The 20,739-nt window shown below is 43.0% G+C and overlaps 1 protein-coding gene and 1 pseudogene across 8 annotated transcripts in view; both read right to left on the minus strand.

Annotated features, from left to right (window-relative positions):
- The window catches only part of LOC146352896 (protein CFDP2 pseudogene), a 1,048,348-nt pseudogene that overhangs the window by 710,738 nt on the left and 316,871 nt on the right, over positions 1 to 20,739 (minus strand). The gene's annotated exons all lie outside the window — the stretch shown is intronic.
- Positions 91 to 20,739, minus strand: part of ZNF384 (zinc finger protein 384) — a 49,618-nt gene continuing 28,969 nt past the window's right edge. For 3 of the 7 annotated variants that reach the window (XM_084835163.1, XM_084835168.1, XM_084835167.1), the window contains exons 5-9: positions 18,066 to 18,290; positions 17,339 to 17,521; positions 16,421 to 16,499; positions 10,933 to 11,091; positions 9,561 to 10,743 (exon numbers count right to left, since the gene is read on the minus strand). In XM_084835163.1, coding sequence (XP_084691289.1) covers positions 10,429 to 10,743; positions 10,933 to 11,091; positions 16,421 to 16,499; positions 17,339 to 17,521; positions 18,066 to 18,290 — 961 coding nt within the window. In that variant the 3' untranslated portion in view covers positions 9,561 to 10,428. Of the gene's footprint in view, positions 9,494 to 9,560; positions 10,744 to 10,932; positions 11,092 to 16,420; positions 16,500 to 17,338; positions 17,522 to 18,065; positions 18,291 to 20,739 lie in introns of those variants that run through there. The other 4 variants (XM_084835169.1, XM_084835164.1, XM_084835166.1 and 1 more) reach the window with 4 other exon arrangements.

Here is a 20,739-nt window from a genome sequence, read left to right on the forward strand (position 1 = left end):
AGACAGATTTTGGCAGAGCACTAACTCCACCTCATCCCTGAAGCTAGACACAAAACTGTTCCTGCCCCCCTCCCGCCGGCACACTTGCATTGTGGTGGATGCAAATTGAGGGCCAGCCTTCCAAGGCAACTGATGTTGCAGCACAACCCCCCCCCAAAAAACACTTAGCAAAAAAGAAACTGTGCTACAAGCCTGCCAATGGGGAGCCCTACCTGTGAGAAACTATCGAGAATTTTTTCTACCCCTGGAGAAATTTGGTGAAATTGTCTCCCAAATTTCTCTGCCCACAAATAAGGTGGCGAATTTTGAGAGGCCATTTGAGCACAGCTCTAGCACCGGCGTGTCTGTACAATGGCATCCAGCAGAGTTCTGCAAAGCGGTTTGAGGCCTTCTCCATCCTGGTCTTCGAAGTGGTGTAAAGGCACCCTTGCTGACCCACTGTGACTTATTTGCTAAGCACCAAGGATAATATCACCTGCCATTTACTGTTGAGATTAGACCTGGGCAGGTAAGAATAGTATTCTCCTTCAAATCAGGATACCAATAGTTCTGCAGTTCATTCCATAGATGTGTCCAGAACACTATCTGCTCCTGCTTTATTGGATTAATTTTAATTGCAGCCTGAGGGCAAAGGTAAGGTGCTTGGTAAAGTGCGGCCTGCCTGTTTACTTGGTCCTTGCTCTTCCTGACTTACAACATCCAGCAGAAATAAACTGAATGGTTAGGCCTTCCAGGTTTTTAAGTTTTCCTTGCTTTGGGGTTTAGTGCTTTTTTGGTATTGTTTACATTCTCCCTCAAGGATCTAAGTGTTAGGGGAAAGGTACATGCGAAAATGTAGATAAATTGTTATCTGCTATCTATGCTACAATTGTAAACCCTTTCATAATTATTGCTGGTGATTTTAATGCCAGAATAGGACAGGATGATTTGGTTATTTGTAAGAAACTAGGCCTCCAACCTGATTTATTTCCTTAGTCACAAAGAGCTTTGCAGGATTTGGTTATTAACAAAAGCTGGATTTACTTGTTTAAGTTGTTAATTGCACATCAGTTGTAATGGAAGAGGTGAAGAAGACTCAAAAGGTCATTACACTTTTTGTTGCCTGGGGAGGATTATTGTTTTCCTCTGATGATCATCTGATCATCATCTGATGATGAGTTGCTCCATTGTTTAATCATTTTATGGTGGTTGATAGATTGGAAAGTCATTATTTTCCAACTAGACTTACTTTATATTGCTCAGATAAGTCTGAGGAACATCCTCAATATTAACTATACTATCTAGGCGTGGTCCAACACTGTTCAAGTGAGTGTTGGATTCATTTCAACATCATAACCTAGCTAAACTTAAGGATGGTATTTTAATCATCCCATGGCAATATTTTACATAATTCTACTGGTATTTTAAAGCCATTTTTAATGTTGGCTGGATTGAGTCTGATTGTAGGTGGGCTAAGCACGCTCTAATTATTTTTCTAGAATTTTCAGGAGTCTCCAATGGTACTGCAGGTACTAACTGTAGAATGCAGTTCATAAGATCTTAAAAAGAGAATGTTCTCTTTCAGATTTGGACAGAATTAGGTTGTACAGCAATGGAGAAAAATTCCATTAGATTTTACAGTATTACATTATATGGAATGAGGGAAACCAAATATTCAACTGAAGCATAGGTGCCAACCACACAATGGGAAGAGATTTTTTATTATATAATTAACTATTCTTGCAATAGCCTGGTGATAAAGTGCCTGCCAGTAACACTTCCCAATATTAAGAGCACACCTTCATAGCCTTCAGTTTCATAGGATAAAGTTAGAAAGCTGATCCAGAAAAGATCCAGGAAAGGATATGCTGCCCCCAGAAATTTATAAACAGCATATTGATTGGTAGGCCCCAGCACTTGAAAGTTAAAAAACAAAAAAAACACTTTTCATCAGTTATTCTGATGGTAAGATTAACCACCAGTGTTTCATCAATGATTCTGGTAAGATTGCATCTGGATGGTGATCTAGTATTATAGTACTTATTTATAAGTAGGGCTCCAAGAGTGATCCAAAGAATTATCCTTCTATGTTTGTTGGATGTGTTATCCAAAATCTATACTTGCTATTTAGTGTTGAAATTAGAGACCTGGACAGATGAGCAGAATATTATTGTGGAAGAACAAGCTGGATTTTGTAAAGGAAATTTGAGAAAAGATCAATATTTGGTTTTGGATAATTAGATTGTTACATATTTAGTCAATAACTGTACGTGGCATTTCAGCCTTTGATTTAGTAGTGACTCTGATTTAAATTGCTTAACATAAATGTTGACAAGTGACTGAACTTAATTAAAAATCTTTATTCTTGTACTGATTTTAGGTTAGGGTGGACTTAAATGGCCACCTTACTAGTAAGATTCCAGCTGTAAGGGGAGTAAGACCCCTTTTGGTTTATTCTTTTCTATAAACAGCATTGTTCAGGATCTTCAAAGTCCTCAGTATTTCTCTCCCACAGGTTTTGATTGAAAGCTGTCTATATTGTTGTATACAGATGACATTGATTTTGTATCTACTCTCTACTACTTTGATTGGTATGAGACATCTTATTAGTCCTTGAGATTATTTTGCATAAAGGAACTTCTTACTCTGTAAGCTTACGTTGTTTGCTAAAAGGTCTAGGCGACATAAGTGGCCAATAGAAAAGTGGACAATACTATATAACAAGTCAAGGATTTCAGGATTTAGGAATTCAGTTCAATTGGAACCATACTTTGGTAAGTCATTTGGAATCTACAAGACTTCTAACTCTGCAAGTGACTAAGGACGCAATCCTATGCAGATAGGTGGCTGCCTCCAAACTCGGAGGCAGCTGCCTATCAAATGCAGGGCAGGAGAAGCATGGAGGGGATTGTTCCCTCCGCACGTCTCCTGCCCTGCATTTGCGGCTAGACAGCCGGTTTTGGCTGTCTTGCCATGGGAGGGTGGAGTGAGGGAGGAGACTGCCAGACGACGCATAGGATGTGGCATACCAGCATTTCCACCCTCCCTGCCCCAGTGCAGCCCCTGGAACGCCCCATTTTGGCCACTCTGCGCTCCTCTTGTAAGTGCAGAGCATGGGGCTGTTCCGTACTGCCTGCAAGGCAGCATGGAAGGGGGGGGGGGAGGTCGGTTCCTTGAAAACCAGATATCCTATGGCCGTCTAGCCACTGACTAGCAGCCATAGGATTGCTCCCTCTGGCTTCATTACATCTGGCTTGCTTTCGAGGAGGTAATTTAGTTCCCCCTGCACATAAGGCTTTCCTGAGGAAAGCTGCCCCACAAGCGGTGTATGGTACGGAGGTTGTTAAACTGAAAAATATCCCAAACTTCTTTTTGAAGTCTCTTTTGAATTTACCTATCGCCACGAGATTTGAGGTTGGGTTTTCTTCAGTATTGTGTAGAGTTCATATTATTTTGATTTTGTATTGGCTGAAATTACAGCACATGCCAGAAATAAGGTTGTCCAAAAAATGTTATTTGGAGGAAATTTCTAATAAACCTGCCCTTAAGGCTGCTACGCCTAGAGCTGCAAAACAGTGTATTAAAAACAAAGAGCGGAATCTTTTGCTAACCAGATGTCACCTTCAAACTATGCAATTGTCATCGTTTTACTATTCTCTTAAATCTGATTATGGCCTACCAGATTACTTTTTAAAATTATCTGTTGATGTGCTGAGGAAAGCATTATTGCTTTGAGATTCCTGACTATGCCAACAGCACTTTTAGAGGGGATGTATGCTGGAACACTCGTAAACTATTGTGTATGAATTTGTGGCCAGAAAGAGGTGGAATACCTTGTCCATTATGCATTGTATTGCATTGTTATCTGTATAATTCCCCTAGGGAAAGGTTTCTGAAAGAGATTCTTTAGAGAATTCCTTTATTGAACAGCAGTGAGAAGATTTGTTACCTATTGAGTGATAGGGACAAATATATTACATATTAGGTCTCTATGTTTGTCTTTGCAGCCCAATGGACTTGATACTAATTATACAAAATAGGGTCCAATGGGCTAGGGATCATTTATCTTAAAATATATATTTTAATTTGATTATGTTGTATATTTGTGCTGACCAATGGCTTTTAGCAAATAAATTTGAGTGATCAGGCCCAGGTTCGATCCCCAGTAGTTCCAGGTAGGATTGGAAAAACTCCTGCCTGAAACCACGGAGAGCAGGGGCTAATCAGTGTCAAAAATACTCGGCTGGATAGACCAATAGATTGTCTCAGTATAAGGCAGCTTCCTGTGTTCCTATTACTATCTGGAACTTTTTCAATCTAACTTCAGGCCTGTCTGTGAATAGCCTTCGTCACCCTGTCTGACCTTATTTCTCCTGGACCTCTTGGCAGCTTCCAGTACTACTGGTCACAGTAGCATTTTAATTAGGATAACTTGGGGCACTGTGTTTTAGTGGTTCTGCTGTTACCTGGAGAGCCATTTCCATAACACAGTGCTGGGACACTACTGTTCTGACCTGTGGCATTATGTGACACAATCTCATGCTTTAATGTCTACATGAAATTGCTGAGTGAGGTCATTTGGCAATATAGATTATGGTGCCATCAATACACTGACAACTGTATTTCTCTTTCATCTGATTCAAATGAGGCTGTTTTTAAACTTACTTGCTTGATGTGTGGCTTTTATTAACTGCTTACTATTTTGTAAGTCACCCCACGAGCAGAAATACTGAAGGGCAGCATGTATATTTAAAATAAAGTGTATGTTTGTATAATGGATAGGTAATATCCATGGCTGGGGAAGGCTGGTCTACATAGAATCATACAGCGGCAAGGAATGAGAGTAATCCAAGAACATAAAAACTACATCCTGGACCACACCAAGAGTCCACCTATTCCAACATCTGTCCCAACAGTGGCCAGGCAGGTACCTCTGGAAAAATTATATGCAGGGCATGAACTCCCCCACTGAATGTCCCTAGCATTTTAAATTCAGAGGTATATACTGCCTCTGAACTTGGATGTTATACTTAGCTATCCTTAGTAGCCATCACCAATTCCTGTAGCAATGAATTCCATGTTATCTATGGGTAGATTGAGATATACCAAACCATGGCTTGTCATTATGAGAAAGAGCCCCGAGAAGATCCGGGTTAATGCAGTCCCTTCTCTCCTTTTCCCAGGACTTAATCCTGTGTTGCAGATAAGCACAAACCATTGTTTGCCTGTTTTGATGAAGTGGCGAATCAGGATCAGAAGTTATGAATTCCTATGCATGAGGATGACGGAGGCTTATTCTTGTGGCTTGGAATTATGTCTAAATAGCCCTAAATGTTGTTTAACTACTTCCTCTGGCCCATTCTAAGGATTATTCTATGGCTATATCTTTTACTGATATTTTATTTGTTTTTATGTTGTTTTAACCAAGATTTTGTTTTCATCTTATTTTATTACTGTTAGCTGCCTTGAGTGCCATTGTGGCTGGAAAGGCCAGATATAAATTTAGTAAGGCTACAATCCTATGCACGTTTAGACAGAAAAAAGTCCTACAACTCCCAGTCCTACATGCTGGCTGGAGAATCGTGGGAGTTGTAGGACTTTTTTCTGTCTAAACATACATAGGATTGCATCTTCAATCAATCAATCAAAAAAAAAATTCCGCTTTTCTCTGCAGAGCTTTGACTGCGTAGGCATAGAATTCTGACTACCACAGGGAATACACACAAACCTGAGTATTTCTTAAAAGGTAAAGGTGTCCCCAACCAGTCGTGTCTGACTCTAGGGGGTGGTGCTCATCCCCGTTTCTAAGCCGAAGAGCCAGCGCTGTCCGAAGACGCTTCCGTGGTCATGTGGCCGGCATGACTGAACACCGAGGTGCACGGAACGCTGTTACCTTTCCCGCCGAGGCGGTACCTATTTATCTACTTGCAATTTCTTGCTTTCAAATTGCTAGGTTGGCAGGAGCTGGGACTGAAGACGGGAGCTCACTCCGTCACGCGGCACTCAGGTCTCGAACTGCTGTCCTGCCGACCTTCCGGTCTGCAGTTCAGCGTCTTAACCACTAAGCCACCGCGGCCCCCGAGTATTTCTTAGGAAGATGCAAACAGCCCATGAAGCCAGGGACAGAACAAATAATTACTTCTCTGGTGGGCGGGCAAAGACTTGCATTAAAAAAAAGTGGAGGAAAGAATCGAGACACATGCCCAGTGCAGGAGGGAGATTGGAAGGTGTTTACCAAGTATCCATACATGCTGACAGCACAGCGCAAACAGCAGATGATAGAGTCACCCCTACCGTGTTTGTCTCACACAGACACTCAGGAGTAGTATGAAGGCAAACTGAAAGTGGTTAGGAATATATATGAACACACTGCCATTCTAACGTTCAGGAACATACATGGGCCTAAACAACATAATTTTGGAAGTGTTTCATTCTTGTTATGCTTTTCAGTCTATACTGAAGCTAGAGGATGCTTCGATTATAACACCCATCTAGCCATGCTCAGTTGTTAAAGAAAACTTAACCACACACATACACAGTTCCGTGAAGGTTAAGAGGGCTTTTGGAATTTATTCTTTCGTTTTTTTAAAAAGGTAATGAAATTAAATACAAAAAGTTCTAATGTAATATTAAGGTTGTAACTTTAAAATACCCCTCTCCCTCTGGGAAATGCAAAATGAAAGGCTCTTAGAGTTACTGAAAGTTACCCACATTGAACTGATGTGGTACTTTCAAAAGGTATGAGCAAACAGGAAATAGTCTCCTTAATATTCAGTGACCCAAATTTCACTGGTACTCTTCACTGAAGATGGATTAAAAAAAATCAAGTAAAGCACAAACATTGCCCAATGCCTTAAAAACATTTAGCATGTCTTGACTTTGTGTGTTTTCATTGGCTATCCTTAAGACTGCATCTGTGGAGAAGTGCTTTATATTCACCATAAAGAAATGTTTATGGTGTTCTCTCACCTCAGTTCCCAGAGTCCATTTCCCTCAAATCTCTCCTCTCTCTGGTGTAGCTCAGAGGCAGGGATGCTTATTTCAGATAAGGCAGGGGACGGCAGAAGGGGTCTCAGCAAAGGAAAAGGTTCTTCCCACAGAGGCAAACTATTTTTATATTCCACACCCAAACTGATGGACTGCAGCACTCCCACACTCTAACCCCAGCGTAACAGGGAGATGCAATTCTTGCATTTTCTCTCAGGGTTCAATATCTGGGGCCACATGTGGCTCTCAAACCTGTTAAGAAGCCCAAGGAGGCCACAGTTCCTAAGCCAAGCGGCCCACACCTCATTAAGGATCCTGTGTATTTTTATGCTTGGAGCAGAAGTTTCTTAACCCATAGCCAACTTCTTACAACTTGCATAATGAGAACAAGCAAGTCACAGTGCACACTTTTCCTACTCCCCATGTCAGGGATGCACAATCTTTTTGGTCCCAACAGCCACATGTGATGCTAGGTCAGGGGTCACATATACAGGCACACACGTGCGCGCGCACACACACACACACACACACACACAAGCAATCCTGATACAGATAGCTCTTTCTTCGCTCTATATCAGGATCGCTGGAAGAGGGAATTCAGAGTCAGGATGGCTGAGGCTCTCATAAGAGGCCACAATTAAAGACCTGGAGGACTGCATGTAGCCCTTGGCCACAGATTGTGCACCTGTGTTAAATACTAAAGCAGTGCACAAACAGTTATTCTTCAGAGACCTGAAAGAAGTATATGAAAATACCACTGATGCCCATTGCATCTTTCCTGCCCCTTTGTCAAACATGTTCTGCACATTCAAAAATGTTTGGCCATAGGCCATTATTGGGGACCAGAATAAAGAAAAAGTGTAAAGGGCAAGCTCAGCATAATTAGAAGGGCGCATAAATGTATGAACCAAAGGCATTAGCAGTATTCTCATATAACACTTTCAGGTCCTTGAAGCAATTATCACCCGTAGACAGCCGTAGAATCCTCACTAACCTGTCAAGGAAAGACCACCACTGTTGGATTCTTTGATGGTTCATCAAACCATCAATCTGTCCTGAAATAGGGAACAGAGGCCTTTGCTCCTGATTCTGGCAACCCCTCCCCCCTCGATGTTTCTCGTGGACATGAGGATCTGCTGCTATGTGTACACAAGTGGGGGCGGCATTGTAAATACACAACTCTTGTGCCAACACACTGAATGGACATTAGCATTATGACAACTTTAGTTACCACTCCAAATTGTGCCTGGGACATGACACTTGGTACACAATTCTCAGGAAGCTCACTCTCAACTGTTCCACTTCAGCCTGGTGCAAAGAAAAGGGAGACATAACTCCTGTTTCTACAATACTTGCAACAACGATCACAGAAACATGTATTATCAGGCCCAGATAATTCACACCCTGAGGGGAAAGAAGTGCAGGATTCTGCCAGACGTGCATGCACACATGAAGTGCAGGGACACATGCATACACGAAGTTCATACCCATGCCTGACACAGAAACAGCACACACACACACTCAAATCACCATAGTTCCTGCAGCCAAACCACCTTCTTGAAATGTCTATGCACGCTTTTGATTTTACTGGAGCTGTGTGTGGTCCGGGGGCAGGGGGAGAGAGGAAGGAAATGTCCATCAGTCCTGGTCCATCCCAAGTGTGCAGGATTATCAGGTCACTCACGAGTTCATCTTCACACAGCAGCTCTTTCTGAACTTGGGGAAGCAGAACAGTTTGCGTACAAGGCAGCCCGTAATGCTCCAGCTGGGTTGGCTCTTTCATGGATGAGGGAAGAACATGCAACTGCCACATTCTTGCCTTGGGCATAGAGCTACTGCCAATAATTGCCAGTACCTTCATTTGTATAGAAAGGCATCTGAACCAATTTATTTGTATGCAGCAGTATTTTAAAAATCCACAGTCCTTCCAGCCCCACACCCTACCCCACCCTCCTGCGAAATTTGCATGCCCACTAGGGATCTTGTTATCACTTAAATCCGAATTAGCTTTTTTGTGCCTCCTTTCTGCCTCTATGATTTCAGTGATAACCAGAATATTGAAATGATGGCATAGGAAGCCACAAGATTAAAAAAAGGAGGGGAGGGAGAAAAGAGAAAATCAAGAAATAACTTGAAGATTAAGAGAGCAAATGAGTAAGAGGGGTAGAAACCAAGGATTGAAAGTAGAAGTGTGCAAGGATAATGCATTTTATAAACACAGATAGAAACAGTTACAGCAAGGACAGAGCAGGCTGGATGGGGTTGGGGTGTGAATAGATATATCTATCTATCTGTATATATATATTTATATTTATATATAATTTCAATGGGGGAGGCAGCTTGAGTCTATTCTCGGGGATTTCCCCCTTCTCATTGGTCTCTCTGTGCAGGGGTGGCTGTTTCCACCATATCCTCTTCTCCACTGTCCACCCTCTGGAAGATTCCTCTGATTCTTGCTGTCCGAGTGTCACCACCACAGCCACCTCATTCCAGTCTGCCTTGGCAATAAAGAGAGTGAAAGAAGCATCTGGATGATGCGTAGAGAGGAGCAGCTCAACAGTTCCCTTTCCCACTGGCCCCTCAAACACATCTCCTTTTAGTCTGGGGTTGCAGCCTGTGCTATCGGGGTGAGGAAGATAGGAGGACCGCCTTCTCAGCCCCAGTCTCTGCGGGGGGGGGGACGGGGGACAACCATGTTCATTTTGGCACTCTTACCACTAGCTGCTTTTTTGGTTTAGACTTTACGTTTATGCCTGCAGCAGGCCAATCACTGTGATGGAGGTTAAGCCACAGAAGGTTGTGAGCGGCAGCCTCCTCCCGCCCTGTCCCTCTTCCTCCTACCGTTGGCTGGAGGAAGGGCAGCGAGCCCTCAGACAGCCATCAACACTATTTGATTAGACTGATGCAAGTCAAGCCCCAGCAACACCCCAATCCTCATGGTTTTACATATGATACCTAGAACTGGAGCAGTAATTCTTTCTCCCCACCCATAGGACGGGAGACGGGGAGAAAAGAGCAAATGTTCTCCGCTCTACACCCAAAGGGAAACTTTCAGGGGACTCCTTACTGTATGCTCCTGTTAACCTGAAGCCCCTTCCATCCCCTAGCTTCTCCTCATTTCGCATCAGCTTACTAGGTACCAAAGGGTGTTCCTTACACCTTATGAGACAGAAATGGGGGCTTTCCCTCGATAAGCCAATGGTGGTTGCTGAAGGGGAGGGCCCCTCTCAGAAGAAGGGAATGCTTTCCCCCTATTTTGAGCATGATGTTGTGCCTCTTGAGGCACTAATGGTGAAGCCAACGAGTGGCCCTTAAAAGGATATACCCCCATTCCCCTCCCCAAAGGGAAGCTGTGGTAGAAGAGGCCAAGAGGCTGTTGCATGAGGAGAGGCCATCACACAAGAAATGCCCTTGGGCACAGATCACACATGAGAAGTTTTCCACTCCCCTCTGCCAAGGTCTCTAGGAGCTGGAAAGATGCTCCACTTGGATGGTGCTGGTGCTAACCGTGAGACAGATGTCTTTGTGATGCTCTGAAGTCTTGTAAGGTGTAAGGTCAAAGGAACACTGGGGTGGGGGGTTTGGAGGGTTGTCTCCAGATGGGCCTCCTGATGCCCCACCACCCTGTGACTGGAAGTGCTGCTGCTGTTGCTGCTGCTGTTGCGATGCTTGTGTTTGAGCCTGGACTTGGGCCTGGACTTGGGCTTGTACCACGGCCACCTGCTGTTGGGGGTCAGGGATGTTATGTTTCCGCATATGTTTCATCAGGTATGTCTCCTGTAGAAGAAGGGAGATGAAAAATACAATCAGAGAAACACATACAAACAGACCATCTCCTTCATTCCAGCAGAGAAGCCGGGGGGGTGACCTGGAGACAGATTAATCTGTTTCCAGAGCATTGCACCAATTTAGCAGTGTTCACCTGGTCCTCTAGCTGCCTCTCTCCCACCCCAGGCGAGTTCTTACCGAGGTGTAAGCCCGATTGCACATGGAGCAGTTGTAGATTTTGGCATGCTTCACTGTGTGGGTGGCCAGATGAACCTCTAACGAGGTGGCATCCGTGTACGCGCGGTGGCAATTGTGGCACTTGAATGGTTTGTCTTTGTTGTGCTGCCGTCTGTGGGACTACAGAGGTGGAAGGGTAAGAGAGAAGAGCAGTGAATTCAAATTAGACCTATGATATGCCTTCAAGCTCTACTCTCAGATAGGATTCAGAAATCAGGAACAAGCACTCTACACTTCATACTGCAAGAATCCTCCAAAAATCTATACGCTTGCAATTTTGAACTTGCCCTTGGTTTAACATATTGAACCTGTAACATACTCTATAGCCATAGATTTATTCTTCTTTCAACACCTGTGACAATAGACTTCTTAACTAAGAGGACAGTTTCCACATTTATTACTTGCCTTTGCACGTAAGGCACCCAAAGTTGATTTAGAACCAATACATATGAATATATTTATCCTTATGAGATGCACACACTAGATACTGTCTTTCCTCCAAGCTCAAAACATACATGCTTCCTCCCCAGCCATTTTTTATCCATTCTTTTTCATCTTTTCAGTGCCAGGTGAAAACATACTCATTTCCCCAGGCATTTGGACATTTGTTATGGCTCAATTGTTATTGGCTGCTTTTATGGTGAGTGAGCATTCTAGGCTGGGGTGGGGGTGAAATTTGTGTATCATAGATGAACACTTTTCATTTTGCATCATTTTTAGATTTGGTTCTATGGCATTTATTTGTATTTGTATTAATGTGTTATTATTATTTATATTGTTTTTGTTTTTTTCTGTTATATTCATGACGGATTAATTTCCGTATTTGTGTTTGCAAGTCACTTCGAGACTATTTTTTACGGGGGGAAGAGATGTATAAATTTAATAAAATAATAATAGTAGTGGTAAACAACCAATGAAGCTACGCTACAGTGATAGAATCCCACACAGAGAGAGAACACTCTTTCCTTACCTCTCTCTCTTGTAGTTCTTTAACCTACGTATTTCGAATTCGGAATGATAAGCCTGTAACAGGGATAAGATTGGCCTGTTTTGTTTAATCTACCAGGTCTAGCGACAACATTATCAATATTGAACATTTCTGCAGTGTTGCTACTAATGATAACATTGGGTTGGATCCAGACTAAGTTAGCAGTTGAACATCAATCCCATTAAAATCAATGGGAACTAAATGAACTTAATCTGGGTTCAACCCACAGAAGCGAAGGTTTCATTTTTTTACAACTCCACGGACTTTAGTCCAATAGATGTTGATTGTAAACAATTCCACCCCAAACATCCCTTACTTTTTTGAGACTATTCGTGCAAAGGCCAAAATTTAAAAATCTAGTGCTTCCCTCTTGGGGAAAGGCTGTTTTCCTGATGCTATCTATTTTTTTATGTTTATATAAATTCTATCATTTCCATACATGATATGTTTTAACTTAAGACACAAAATGATGACCATGAACTAATGCAGCTATCATTTCTGCTCTATCATTTCAATAAATTTTACAACAACGGATGCTGAGCATTTATTATTTGTGACAGTGTTCTTGGAGATAATGAAAGTAGTGTGGCTCTTCAGGAAGGAGGCATCATTGAATCAAGAAAGGACAGAGGTGACAATTTGCTTGACAGATTTGTGGAAGTTCCTCAAGGCGGACTCGAAGTCCATAAAGCATGCTATAGTGCCTACACCAACAAAAACTACATAAATTTCTTTGAAAGAAAGAGGAAATGTCATGTGCTCATGGGCTTCACTAAGAAGTACCATGGTTCAATTTTTTAAGAACTGCTTATTCTGTGGCTAAGAACAGAAAAGGGGGGTGCATTTGTTACTGAAGTCAAAACCATGCAAATCGGAGAAATACTCAAAGAAATGTATAACACAAGAGGAGATGCATGGAGTGCCCTCATTCAGACACATCTGCCTGGAAAATGAATCGCGGAAATTCTATCTGATTATCATATACTCTGAAAATAGATGATCCAGAGACTGAAAAATTCCACACTATTGTAGCTGCATTTTAATTATTCGAAAGGAATTTCAGCAAGTACGAAGATCCCTGGGTGTTTATCCCTCAGCATCAGAAATCAATTTGGCAATGGAGAATAAATACCAGAGGTTCTTCAGTGCTTTCTTGATACTGCCATTCCACACAAGAGAAGTACTATGAAGAAGCTGGCAATCAGGCAAGCAGAGGTACAAGCATCTTCACCGAAACGTCACTGCCCAGTTCTTCTGGGTCTCAGTGTACAAGTTCACAGAGATTTGTGGTCACAAATGCTTATCGATGAGCTATGGCAACTCGGCTTCAGTGTATCATATGATGTGTACATGGTTTGTAAGTGTGTTGCAATGAACCACACATACTATGCTTTTCCCCAAGACAGTTTTTCACAGAGTGTGTGTGTGTGTGTGTGTGTGTATGTGAGAGAGAGAGAGAGAGAGAGCGGTGATCACAATATAACAATTGATGGACATAACCATTCTACGTTAAGTGTTGCCATCATGTCCTGTTCGGGAGTTGAAACCATGATAGCGTCTTGTTTATATGCCACTTGAAAGAATGTGTAACTTCATGAGACATCGGATGAAAGGTACGAGTGAAATACCATTAAATGGAGGCAAAATCAGCTTCTACCTTGCAGGAAATAACATTTAAGGAATTGATAAATGAACAGCTGACAAACGATCCAATGGACCTGCTGTGGGTTACAAACAGATTGCAAAGACAACCTCAGGATATATGTAGACTGTGCGCAAACCCTCAGCCAAGTGTGTGTTCCTCACTGTTCCTCCCACTGGCTGACTTAGACCCAACTAGTTGCATGTACACCATACTAACATTTATATGTGCAGAATCGCAGAGATTAGTTGTGGATGTGCCTGTTGTTACTTTCGATCCAAGTCTGTGGATAAAAGCAATTCAAGTAGTTATTTCCCATCCAAAAGAGTTTAATAAGATCATAATAATCTTGGAGGATTCTACCTTTTAATGTCGTATTTGGGAGCCTGTGGGAATTTGATGAGTGGATCTGGTATTGAGGAAGTCCTGGAGTTGCTGTATGTGAGTAATGCTGGGGTCATATAATGACAGGCAACGCATACTCATGTACTGTCTTATGACCACTTACTGATATCAACAGCAATAAATGCTCTACTAATAGCAGAAGCACTACAAAGTATTCCAGAGAAGAGCACACAGACATTGATGAACAAACCACAGCAAAAACCACTAAAGAGAACAAGGAACTGTCCCCTTGAATTCAGTGAAGCAATGGAGACTGACAACCCAGTAATCAAGCAACTATTCTTACTTTGAGAAATCCATTACTACAGAAACACCAGTGGAGCAAATAAATTCTTCAACAGTTCTATAAATATTATCCAAAAGGTTTGAAGAAACTAAAGAAAGTGAGAAAGAACAGCACAGATTTGGATTATGTATCTTCACATGGTCATTATACAGCAAAGGCATTTATATGTGCAGAAAGGACTGGAAACTGGAAATTACATTTGCAGAGTGTTGAACTAATGCTTCTGTTTTTTTCAAGTCCTGAACATAATAATTACACCAAATGTGCCAGACTATACATTCAGCAGACAACAGAATGTAAGGACAAGTATCTAGAAGTAAACAAAGCATTCCAGAAAAGTAATTTCACATTAAGGTGTCAGAACAGAATGTGAGCTGGAGTATGGACAGGTATGTTCATAGAACAAATGCTCATGTGATTATCAAAAGGCTGAGGAGGGTTGACACAAGGGGGGGAGGTGCAGATGATGGAAAGCCAACAAATCCTTTGGATTGCGAGCCATTCAGCATGCAGTGAAATACATTAAGAAACCCTACAGAGAGCTTGATATTGCACATCTCCCTCCAACTGCTGATGCTGCTAATTATCACCTGTACAGGGTTAATTTTAAATGTTTGGTATGGAAAACACTTAGAGCTTACAATGTCTTCCCAGAACAATAGAAATGGGAATATTTGCATGGATATCTTCATTTAATACCCACAAGAAATAAAGAACCAGCACCAGAGAAATTAAAGACAGTTTGCTGGACCTGCCAGATCACTCAACAAAATCTGCAGTAAGCTTTGTAGTGGTAGCAACTGCACAAATGCATTACCAGTTCTTAGCAATGAGGAGGAGGACTAAACAATAATGTTGGTAGTGAAAAATGAATGCATATGTATATTCTTGCCAATTGTTTAAATATCAAAATTTGCATATAATAGGTTATAATGACTATTTCACCATATAGTATAATGACATAAGACCTATATTTGCCTATATTTTGGTATAACCAGACATTAGATGTACAGTAGATAGTTTGGTGTTTTATGTTGAACACCTTTTTGGCCAGTTTTCTTATGATAAAGGCAATTTGTGTTTGAATTTCATTAAAGTATTATATGAAAAACAAAAAGGGTCACAGTTTTTTCAGGCGCACTTCATTGGTTCTAGATTTTGGCTATTTAATATAGAATACTGTTCTGGACAATGTGCAAGTGGAATAATTTTGGGTGGAATTTGTTTACAGTTAGACCTTGTCTATGCAGTTGGTCACCTGGACTAAACCCTGACCAGCTTATTTTTACACTGTGACCTGGTTCACACATCATGGCAGCAAATCATGGGTTAATTAACTCATGACTTGCTGGGTTGCAAGATGCTTCTGATTTGAATATACAACCTTCAATCATGATGTGTGAACCCAGATACTATGAGTTATTTGTGGGTTAAATAACCTAAATAATTAATGCTTAGGTTAATTTTGAGGTGTTTAACCCATGAATAACCCATATTGTCCATATTTACATGTCAGAAGGCAACCTATGATTGGGCCAATTGGAGGCTGTATATTCATATCAGAAACCCAGGCAAATTGAGTTACTTAACCCACAATTTGCCACTGTTACATGTGAATGGGTCCTTTATAATTCCTTGCTCATCCAACACTCTCTACATAATCCTGGTCACTTCTTCCCAGAATTCCATTCCATTTCTGCCCCTTATCTTCCTCAACATCTTGTGTCAACAGTCCAAATTATTATACGAAGGGCACAATGATACTGCTCAAGCATTAGGCGATAAGCAGCAAGAAATGCCTCCCTCTGTAACACAACCTTGTAAGTAAGTCCACAGAAGTCACTAGCTTACCAAAAAACATTACTAGCCTACTTGGAGATGACAGAGGATGGATGGAGCTCTCTTGCAGCAGCCTGTTGCATTTCTATGCAGGGCATCCTTGCCATTCTGCTCAGTTGCCTGCATTAATAAATATGGCTACCAGGTGAGGGTTTAAATAATAGGCTGTTGGAAATGCTAACACTCTTTAACCAAGAATACTTTCCATCAGTCTGTGCTGGGGTGGAGGTGGGGGAATACATAGTTTGCCCACTTCAGAGATCACTGTGGGGCAAATTTACAGCCTTACCTGCAGGTTGGAAAGCTGTGTGAAAGCCTTCTCACACCCAGGGTGAGCACATTTATAGGGCCGGTCTCCAGTATGGATCCTACCACAGAAAGGAATAGCACAAAAGGAGTATTAGCAGAAGAAAAACCAAAACAGAACCCCACTCCCGGATGCTCTGAAGATTCCCTACAGCTCAGCTAGAAAACCAAAACATGCACCACCCTCCACCAGGCGTATTTATTAATTTCCTTGCCACCTCCTTCCTAGTCCAACTTAGCTAGCTAAGTTAAACAGGGAAGCATGTAAGATCATGCAAGAACAAAAGGAGAGAGACAAGCAGCTCATGGGCAAAAGGCAAACTCACAATTACTGCAGTCACCTGTGGCACTGCCAGAGCAAGGGAGTGTAGAACAAGATTTCTGTCCAAACTGAAGTCTGTGGGTTCTTCCCTTCTGCCCTCTGCAGTGCCAAAGGATGATTCTACAGATCCATTCTTCTGCCTTCCCTCTTCAAAGCACACACACACAAAATGCCTAGCTAAACTTACTTGAGAAAGTTGTGTACCTTTATACCCCCTGAAACACCAAAGGAAGCTTCCATACATTTCATCTCCAAATCTTGCAACCCGCCTAATTCCCTGTAGATTGGGACCCCAGTAGCCCGAGTCTGCCTCTCTCTCTCGCTCTCTGTGACCCCCTGGGTAGGAAGGGGAGTGAAAAAGGATTTCCCCAGGGCCAGAACATGCCCCCCCTTTGCCCTAGCACGGTCAGTGTCTCCTCTGCAGCCCCCACTCCATCCTCTCTGGTGGACCACATCTTTCCAATTAACAGGGCTGGTCACCCCCTCCCACCCCCTGCATGCTTGGCCTGTGTGCTCCAAAAAGGTGCATGCTGACGGCACGGGGGGCCAGGCTGGGCCCCCAGCCTCCTTGGCCCTTACCGTGTGTGCTGCTGCAGGTGGGAGAGCTGGCGGAACGCCTTCTGGCAGTAACGGCATGTGTACGGTTTGACCCCCGAATGGATGCGGAGGTGCTGGGCCAAGTAGGACGTGTTGGCGAAGCTCTTGGAGCAGTGAGGGCACTTGTGCGGCTTGACAATCGCCGTGTGGAGCTTGGAGTGGATCCTGCCGAAGAGGAGGAGCAGGGGCAGCAGTTGGACATGACCGCCAGCTGGCTAGCAATGACAACATGAGGAACGGCACCATGCTGTCTGGCTACAGTGGAGGAAAACCAAGTGGGAATCTTGCCCTGAACTCCACAAGAGGGAGTGAAAGCCCAAGACCTAGCTACACCAGGAGGCCAGAGAGAGGAGTAAGTGGTGGCAGAAGTGTGTGTGTATGGCAAGCCCAGGGCTGGAGCAGCAGTGGGGTGCGGGTGGGGTGCTCAGTCAGTGTTCTAGTGGTGTGGGGAGGTTGTCAGTCCTGCACCTTGGATCTCAGTCTCCCACAGATATGAATCCCTGATAGCTAAAAAGCCCCTCACTACAGACTGTCCTCCAGCAGAGGACCAGATAGCACACACTAGGGGCATCTTTGCTTACTGCACGATCTAAATGTGGAACCCCTGGCAGTGCACAGCAGAGCTGCCCTAAGCAGACCCCCCAGGGCACTTGCATCAGGCTAAGGTGCCTCCTGGATGCCTCCCCGCCATGGCCCCCTCGGCCCTTACCGCGTGTGCTGCTGCAGATGGGAGAGCTGGCGGAAGGCCTTCTGGCAGTAGCTGCAGGAGTAGGGCTTGGCCCCCGAATGGATGCGTATGTGCTGGGCCAGGTAGGAGCTGTTGGCGAAGCTCTTGGAGCAGTGAGGGCACTTGTGCGGCTTTGCCTCAGTGTGGGATTTGGAGTGGATCTGCATCTCCGACTTGGAGTAAAAGGTCAGGGAACACATCCGGCACCTGAGACCAGGATGAGGGCGACAGAGACAGCGTCACGCAATGGCAGCCAAAAACCTATGTCCCCCATATCAGCCACAGCTGATCAGAGAGATTCTATCACCCCAGGGAAGGGACCACCCTGGCCCCATATCCTGGGATTCACACCCACTTGCTAAGTAAGTACTGATGAGGTATAGACAGACAAAACAGGTCAAGGACAGCTACAATTCCACCACAGTTTGGATTGGCTATAAGCAAAAAAACCTATGACAAATGCCTTTAAGAAATGCAAGTGGAAAGATACTGAATTGTACCTCAACAACCATAGAATCTGAAACCATAGCCTATAGCAGCTTTCCCAACCTGGTGCCCTCCACCTGTAATAGACTACAATCCCCATCATCCCCAGCCAGCACGGCCAACACATCTGGAGGGCACTAGGTTGGGAAAGACTGGTCTACAATGTGTAATGACATCCACCTATCTCTCCCAACCAAGCTCGTCTCTAATCTATTCCCAACCCTGTACAAGCATTTCAGGTTATCAGTACTTGTTGTACTATCTTCAGACTGCTATCATCTGCCCAGTCCTCCACTCTTTCTCAGGTGGTAATAGCCACAATTCCAAGGCTCAGGAGGAGGGTTGCATTTGGTTATGTGAAGGAAACAACATGCAAATTGTTCCTTTTCTACACCTGATCCACGGGACACCCATGCACTCAGCTTCTAGTGTTTTTAACAGTCCAATCCTATGTATGTCTACTCAGAAGTAAGTCCCACTGAGTGCAGCATGTGGATAACTACAGCCATGCTTTTGGAACTTCAAAACACAGGTGATACCTTCATGCGTGGTTGCTGTTTCTGAAGAGTTAGGGCACAGTACTCATGTGATGCATATACCTGCATAAGACACATTTGAGTTTCAAAGGAATCCTCCTCAGGCTCAATGTTAAATAAAGAAAATGGGGCGGGGGGAGAAGAGAGAAACAAGTCCAGCTTACAATATGCAGGAAGCTCTTTTGCAGACGAATTAGGTTAAACTGTGCAGCGCTTACAAGACCAACGGCTGCAGAAAAATATACTGGGACAAAGAAAAGAAGCAACCTTCAAAAGCTAGCAGTGTTGGCTGGTACTCGGTTTTCAGACTATTTTTCAGAATTGTAGAAAGGGTGTAAGATACAGCTTTTCCATTCAGCCTTTTAAAATGAGTAGTTTAATTTTTTACCATTTTTAATGTTCTTGCTTTTATGGTTTTAAATTCTTGTATACTACTTGGTTGACTTTTTGCAGATAAGGGGGTACATAAATGCTAACAGTAAATAAACAAATAAAAGTTATTTATTTCCAGCATTAAAGAAATTTAAAAGGGGAGAATAATTCTGCAATAGCAGGAAGATAATTTACAGGGAACCTGAATAAATTAGTTCAGCAAATTGAGTTCAATCCAATTTTATACTGTTATGAAGGTAATGCTCCCTATCATCGTTAATTTTTGCTTCATCTATAGAACCAACGGCGCAAACAATAAGATCTAATATCAGGATTAAAAGGAAATCAGAAAGGACAATATCTGGTTAAAATAAGTCTATGCACTTATGATATTGCTTTATTTCTCAAAGTCCCAGAGAGATCTTTCTGCAAAGTCATTAACATTAAAGGAACTTTATATCCTTTAGGGCACTATCCTATGGGTTGTGCCTTCATGAGACGGAAGCCTCCAAACTTGAAGGCTTTCATGCATCCAATGCCCCACCAGGCTGAAGCCGGCAGGGCGGAGGGAGCAGCCAAGGCAATCTTGGCCCCCCTGTCCTCCTCCGATTGCTGAGTTTTTCACTACATGTGCTTCTTTGCCTGTCTAGCGATGGTGCTTCAGAGGGGGACGGAAGGAGGCTGGAAGAGGCTCAGGACAGCTCGTATCCTGGCCTCTCCCGTTTCCTCCCCTCCCTGCCACCAGAACCTTTCCCCCGCTCTCTGTGGTTGATTTTCTGAACTCAGAGGCCAGCCAAAATGTTTCTTTTCACACTGGCTGCAAGGGGGCAGGAGAGGAGGAACGGATCTCCAACTTTCCATTCCAAGGTAGGAGTGCTGTCGCTGACCTCAGAGGGGTGAATCCCCACTATCCTATGGTGCTCAGACAATGTCTTGGGGCCACAGGATTGCACCTTTAATTTATTAATTCAGAATCAATGGGTTTTAATCTAGAAAAAAGGTTTAAAGATCAAATATCAGAGAAATACTTAATGTCTTGGAGGGAATCATATGTCAAATACCTAAGAATTAAAATTACTCATACAATGTGAAAATTAGTAACAATGAATCACAAATGTCTGTTTAGTGAACTAAAAAGGGACTTAATGAGATGGCCAGGTTTAAAAACTTCACAGCTAGGAAAATTTTCAGTCTTAAAAATGATTCCCCCCCCCCAAATTATTTTTCCTTAAATATTCCTTTTTGTTTGTTTCTTTGACAAT

Source organism: Heloderma suspectum, chromosome 2 (genome assembly GCF_057233095.1).
Source record: "Heloderma suspectum isolate Gila_16-S chromosome 2, 16-S_ref, whole genome shotgun sequence".
Lineage (NCBI taxonomy): Eukaryota > Metazoa > Chordata > Lepidosauria > Squamata > Helodermatidae > Heloderma > Heloderma suspectum.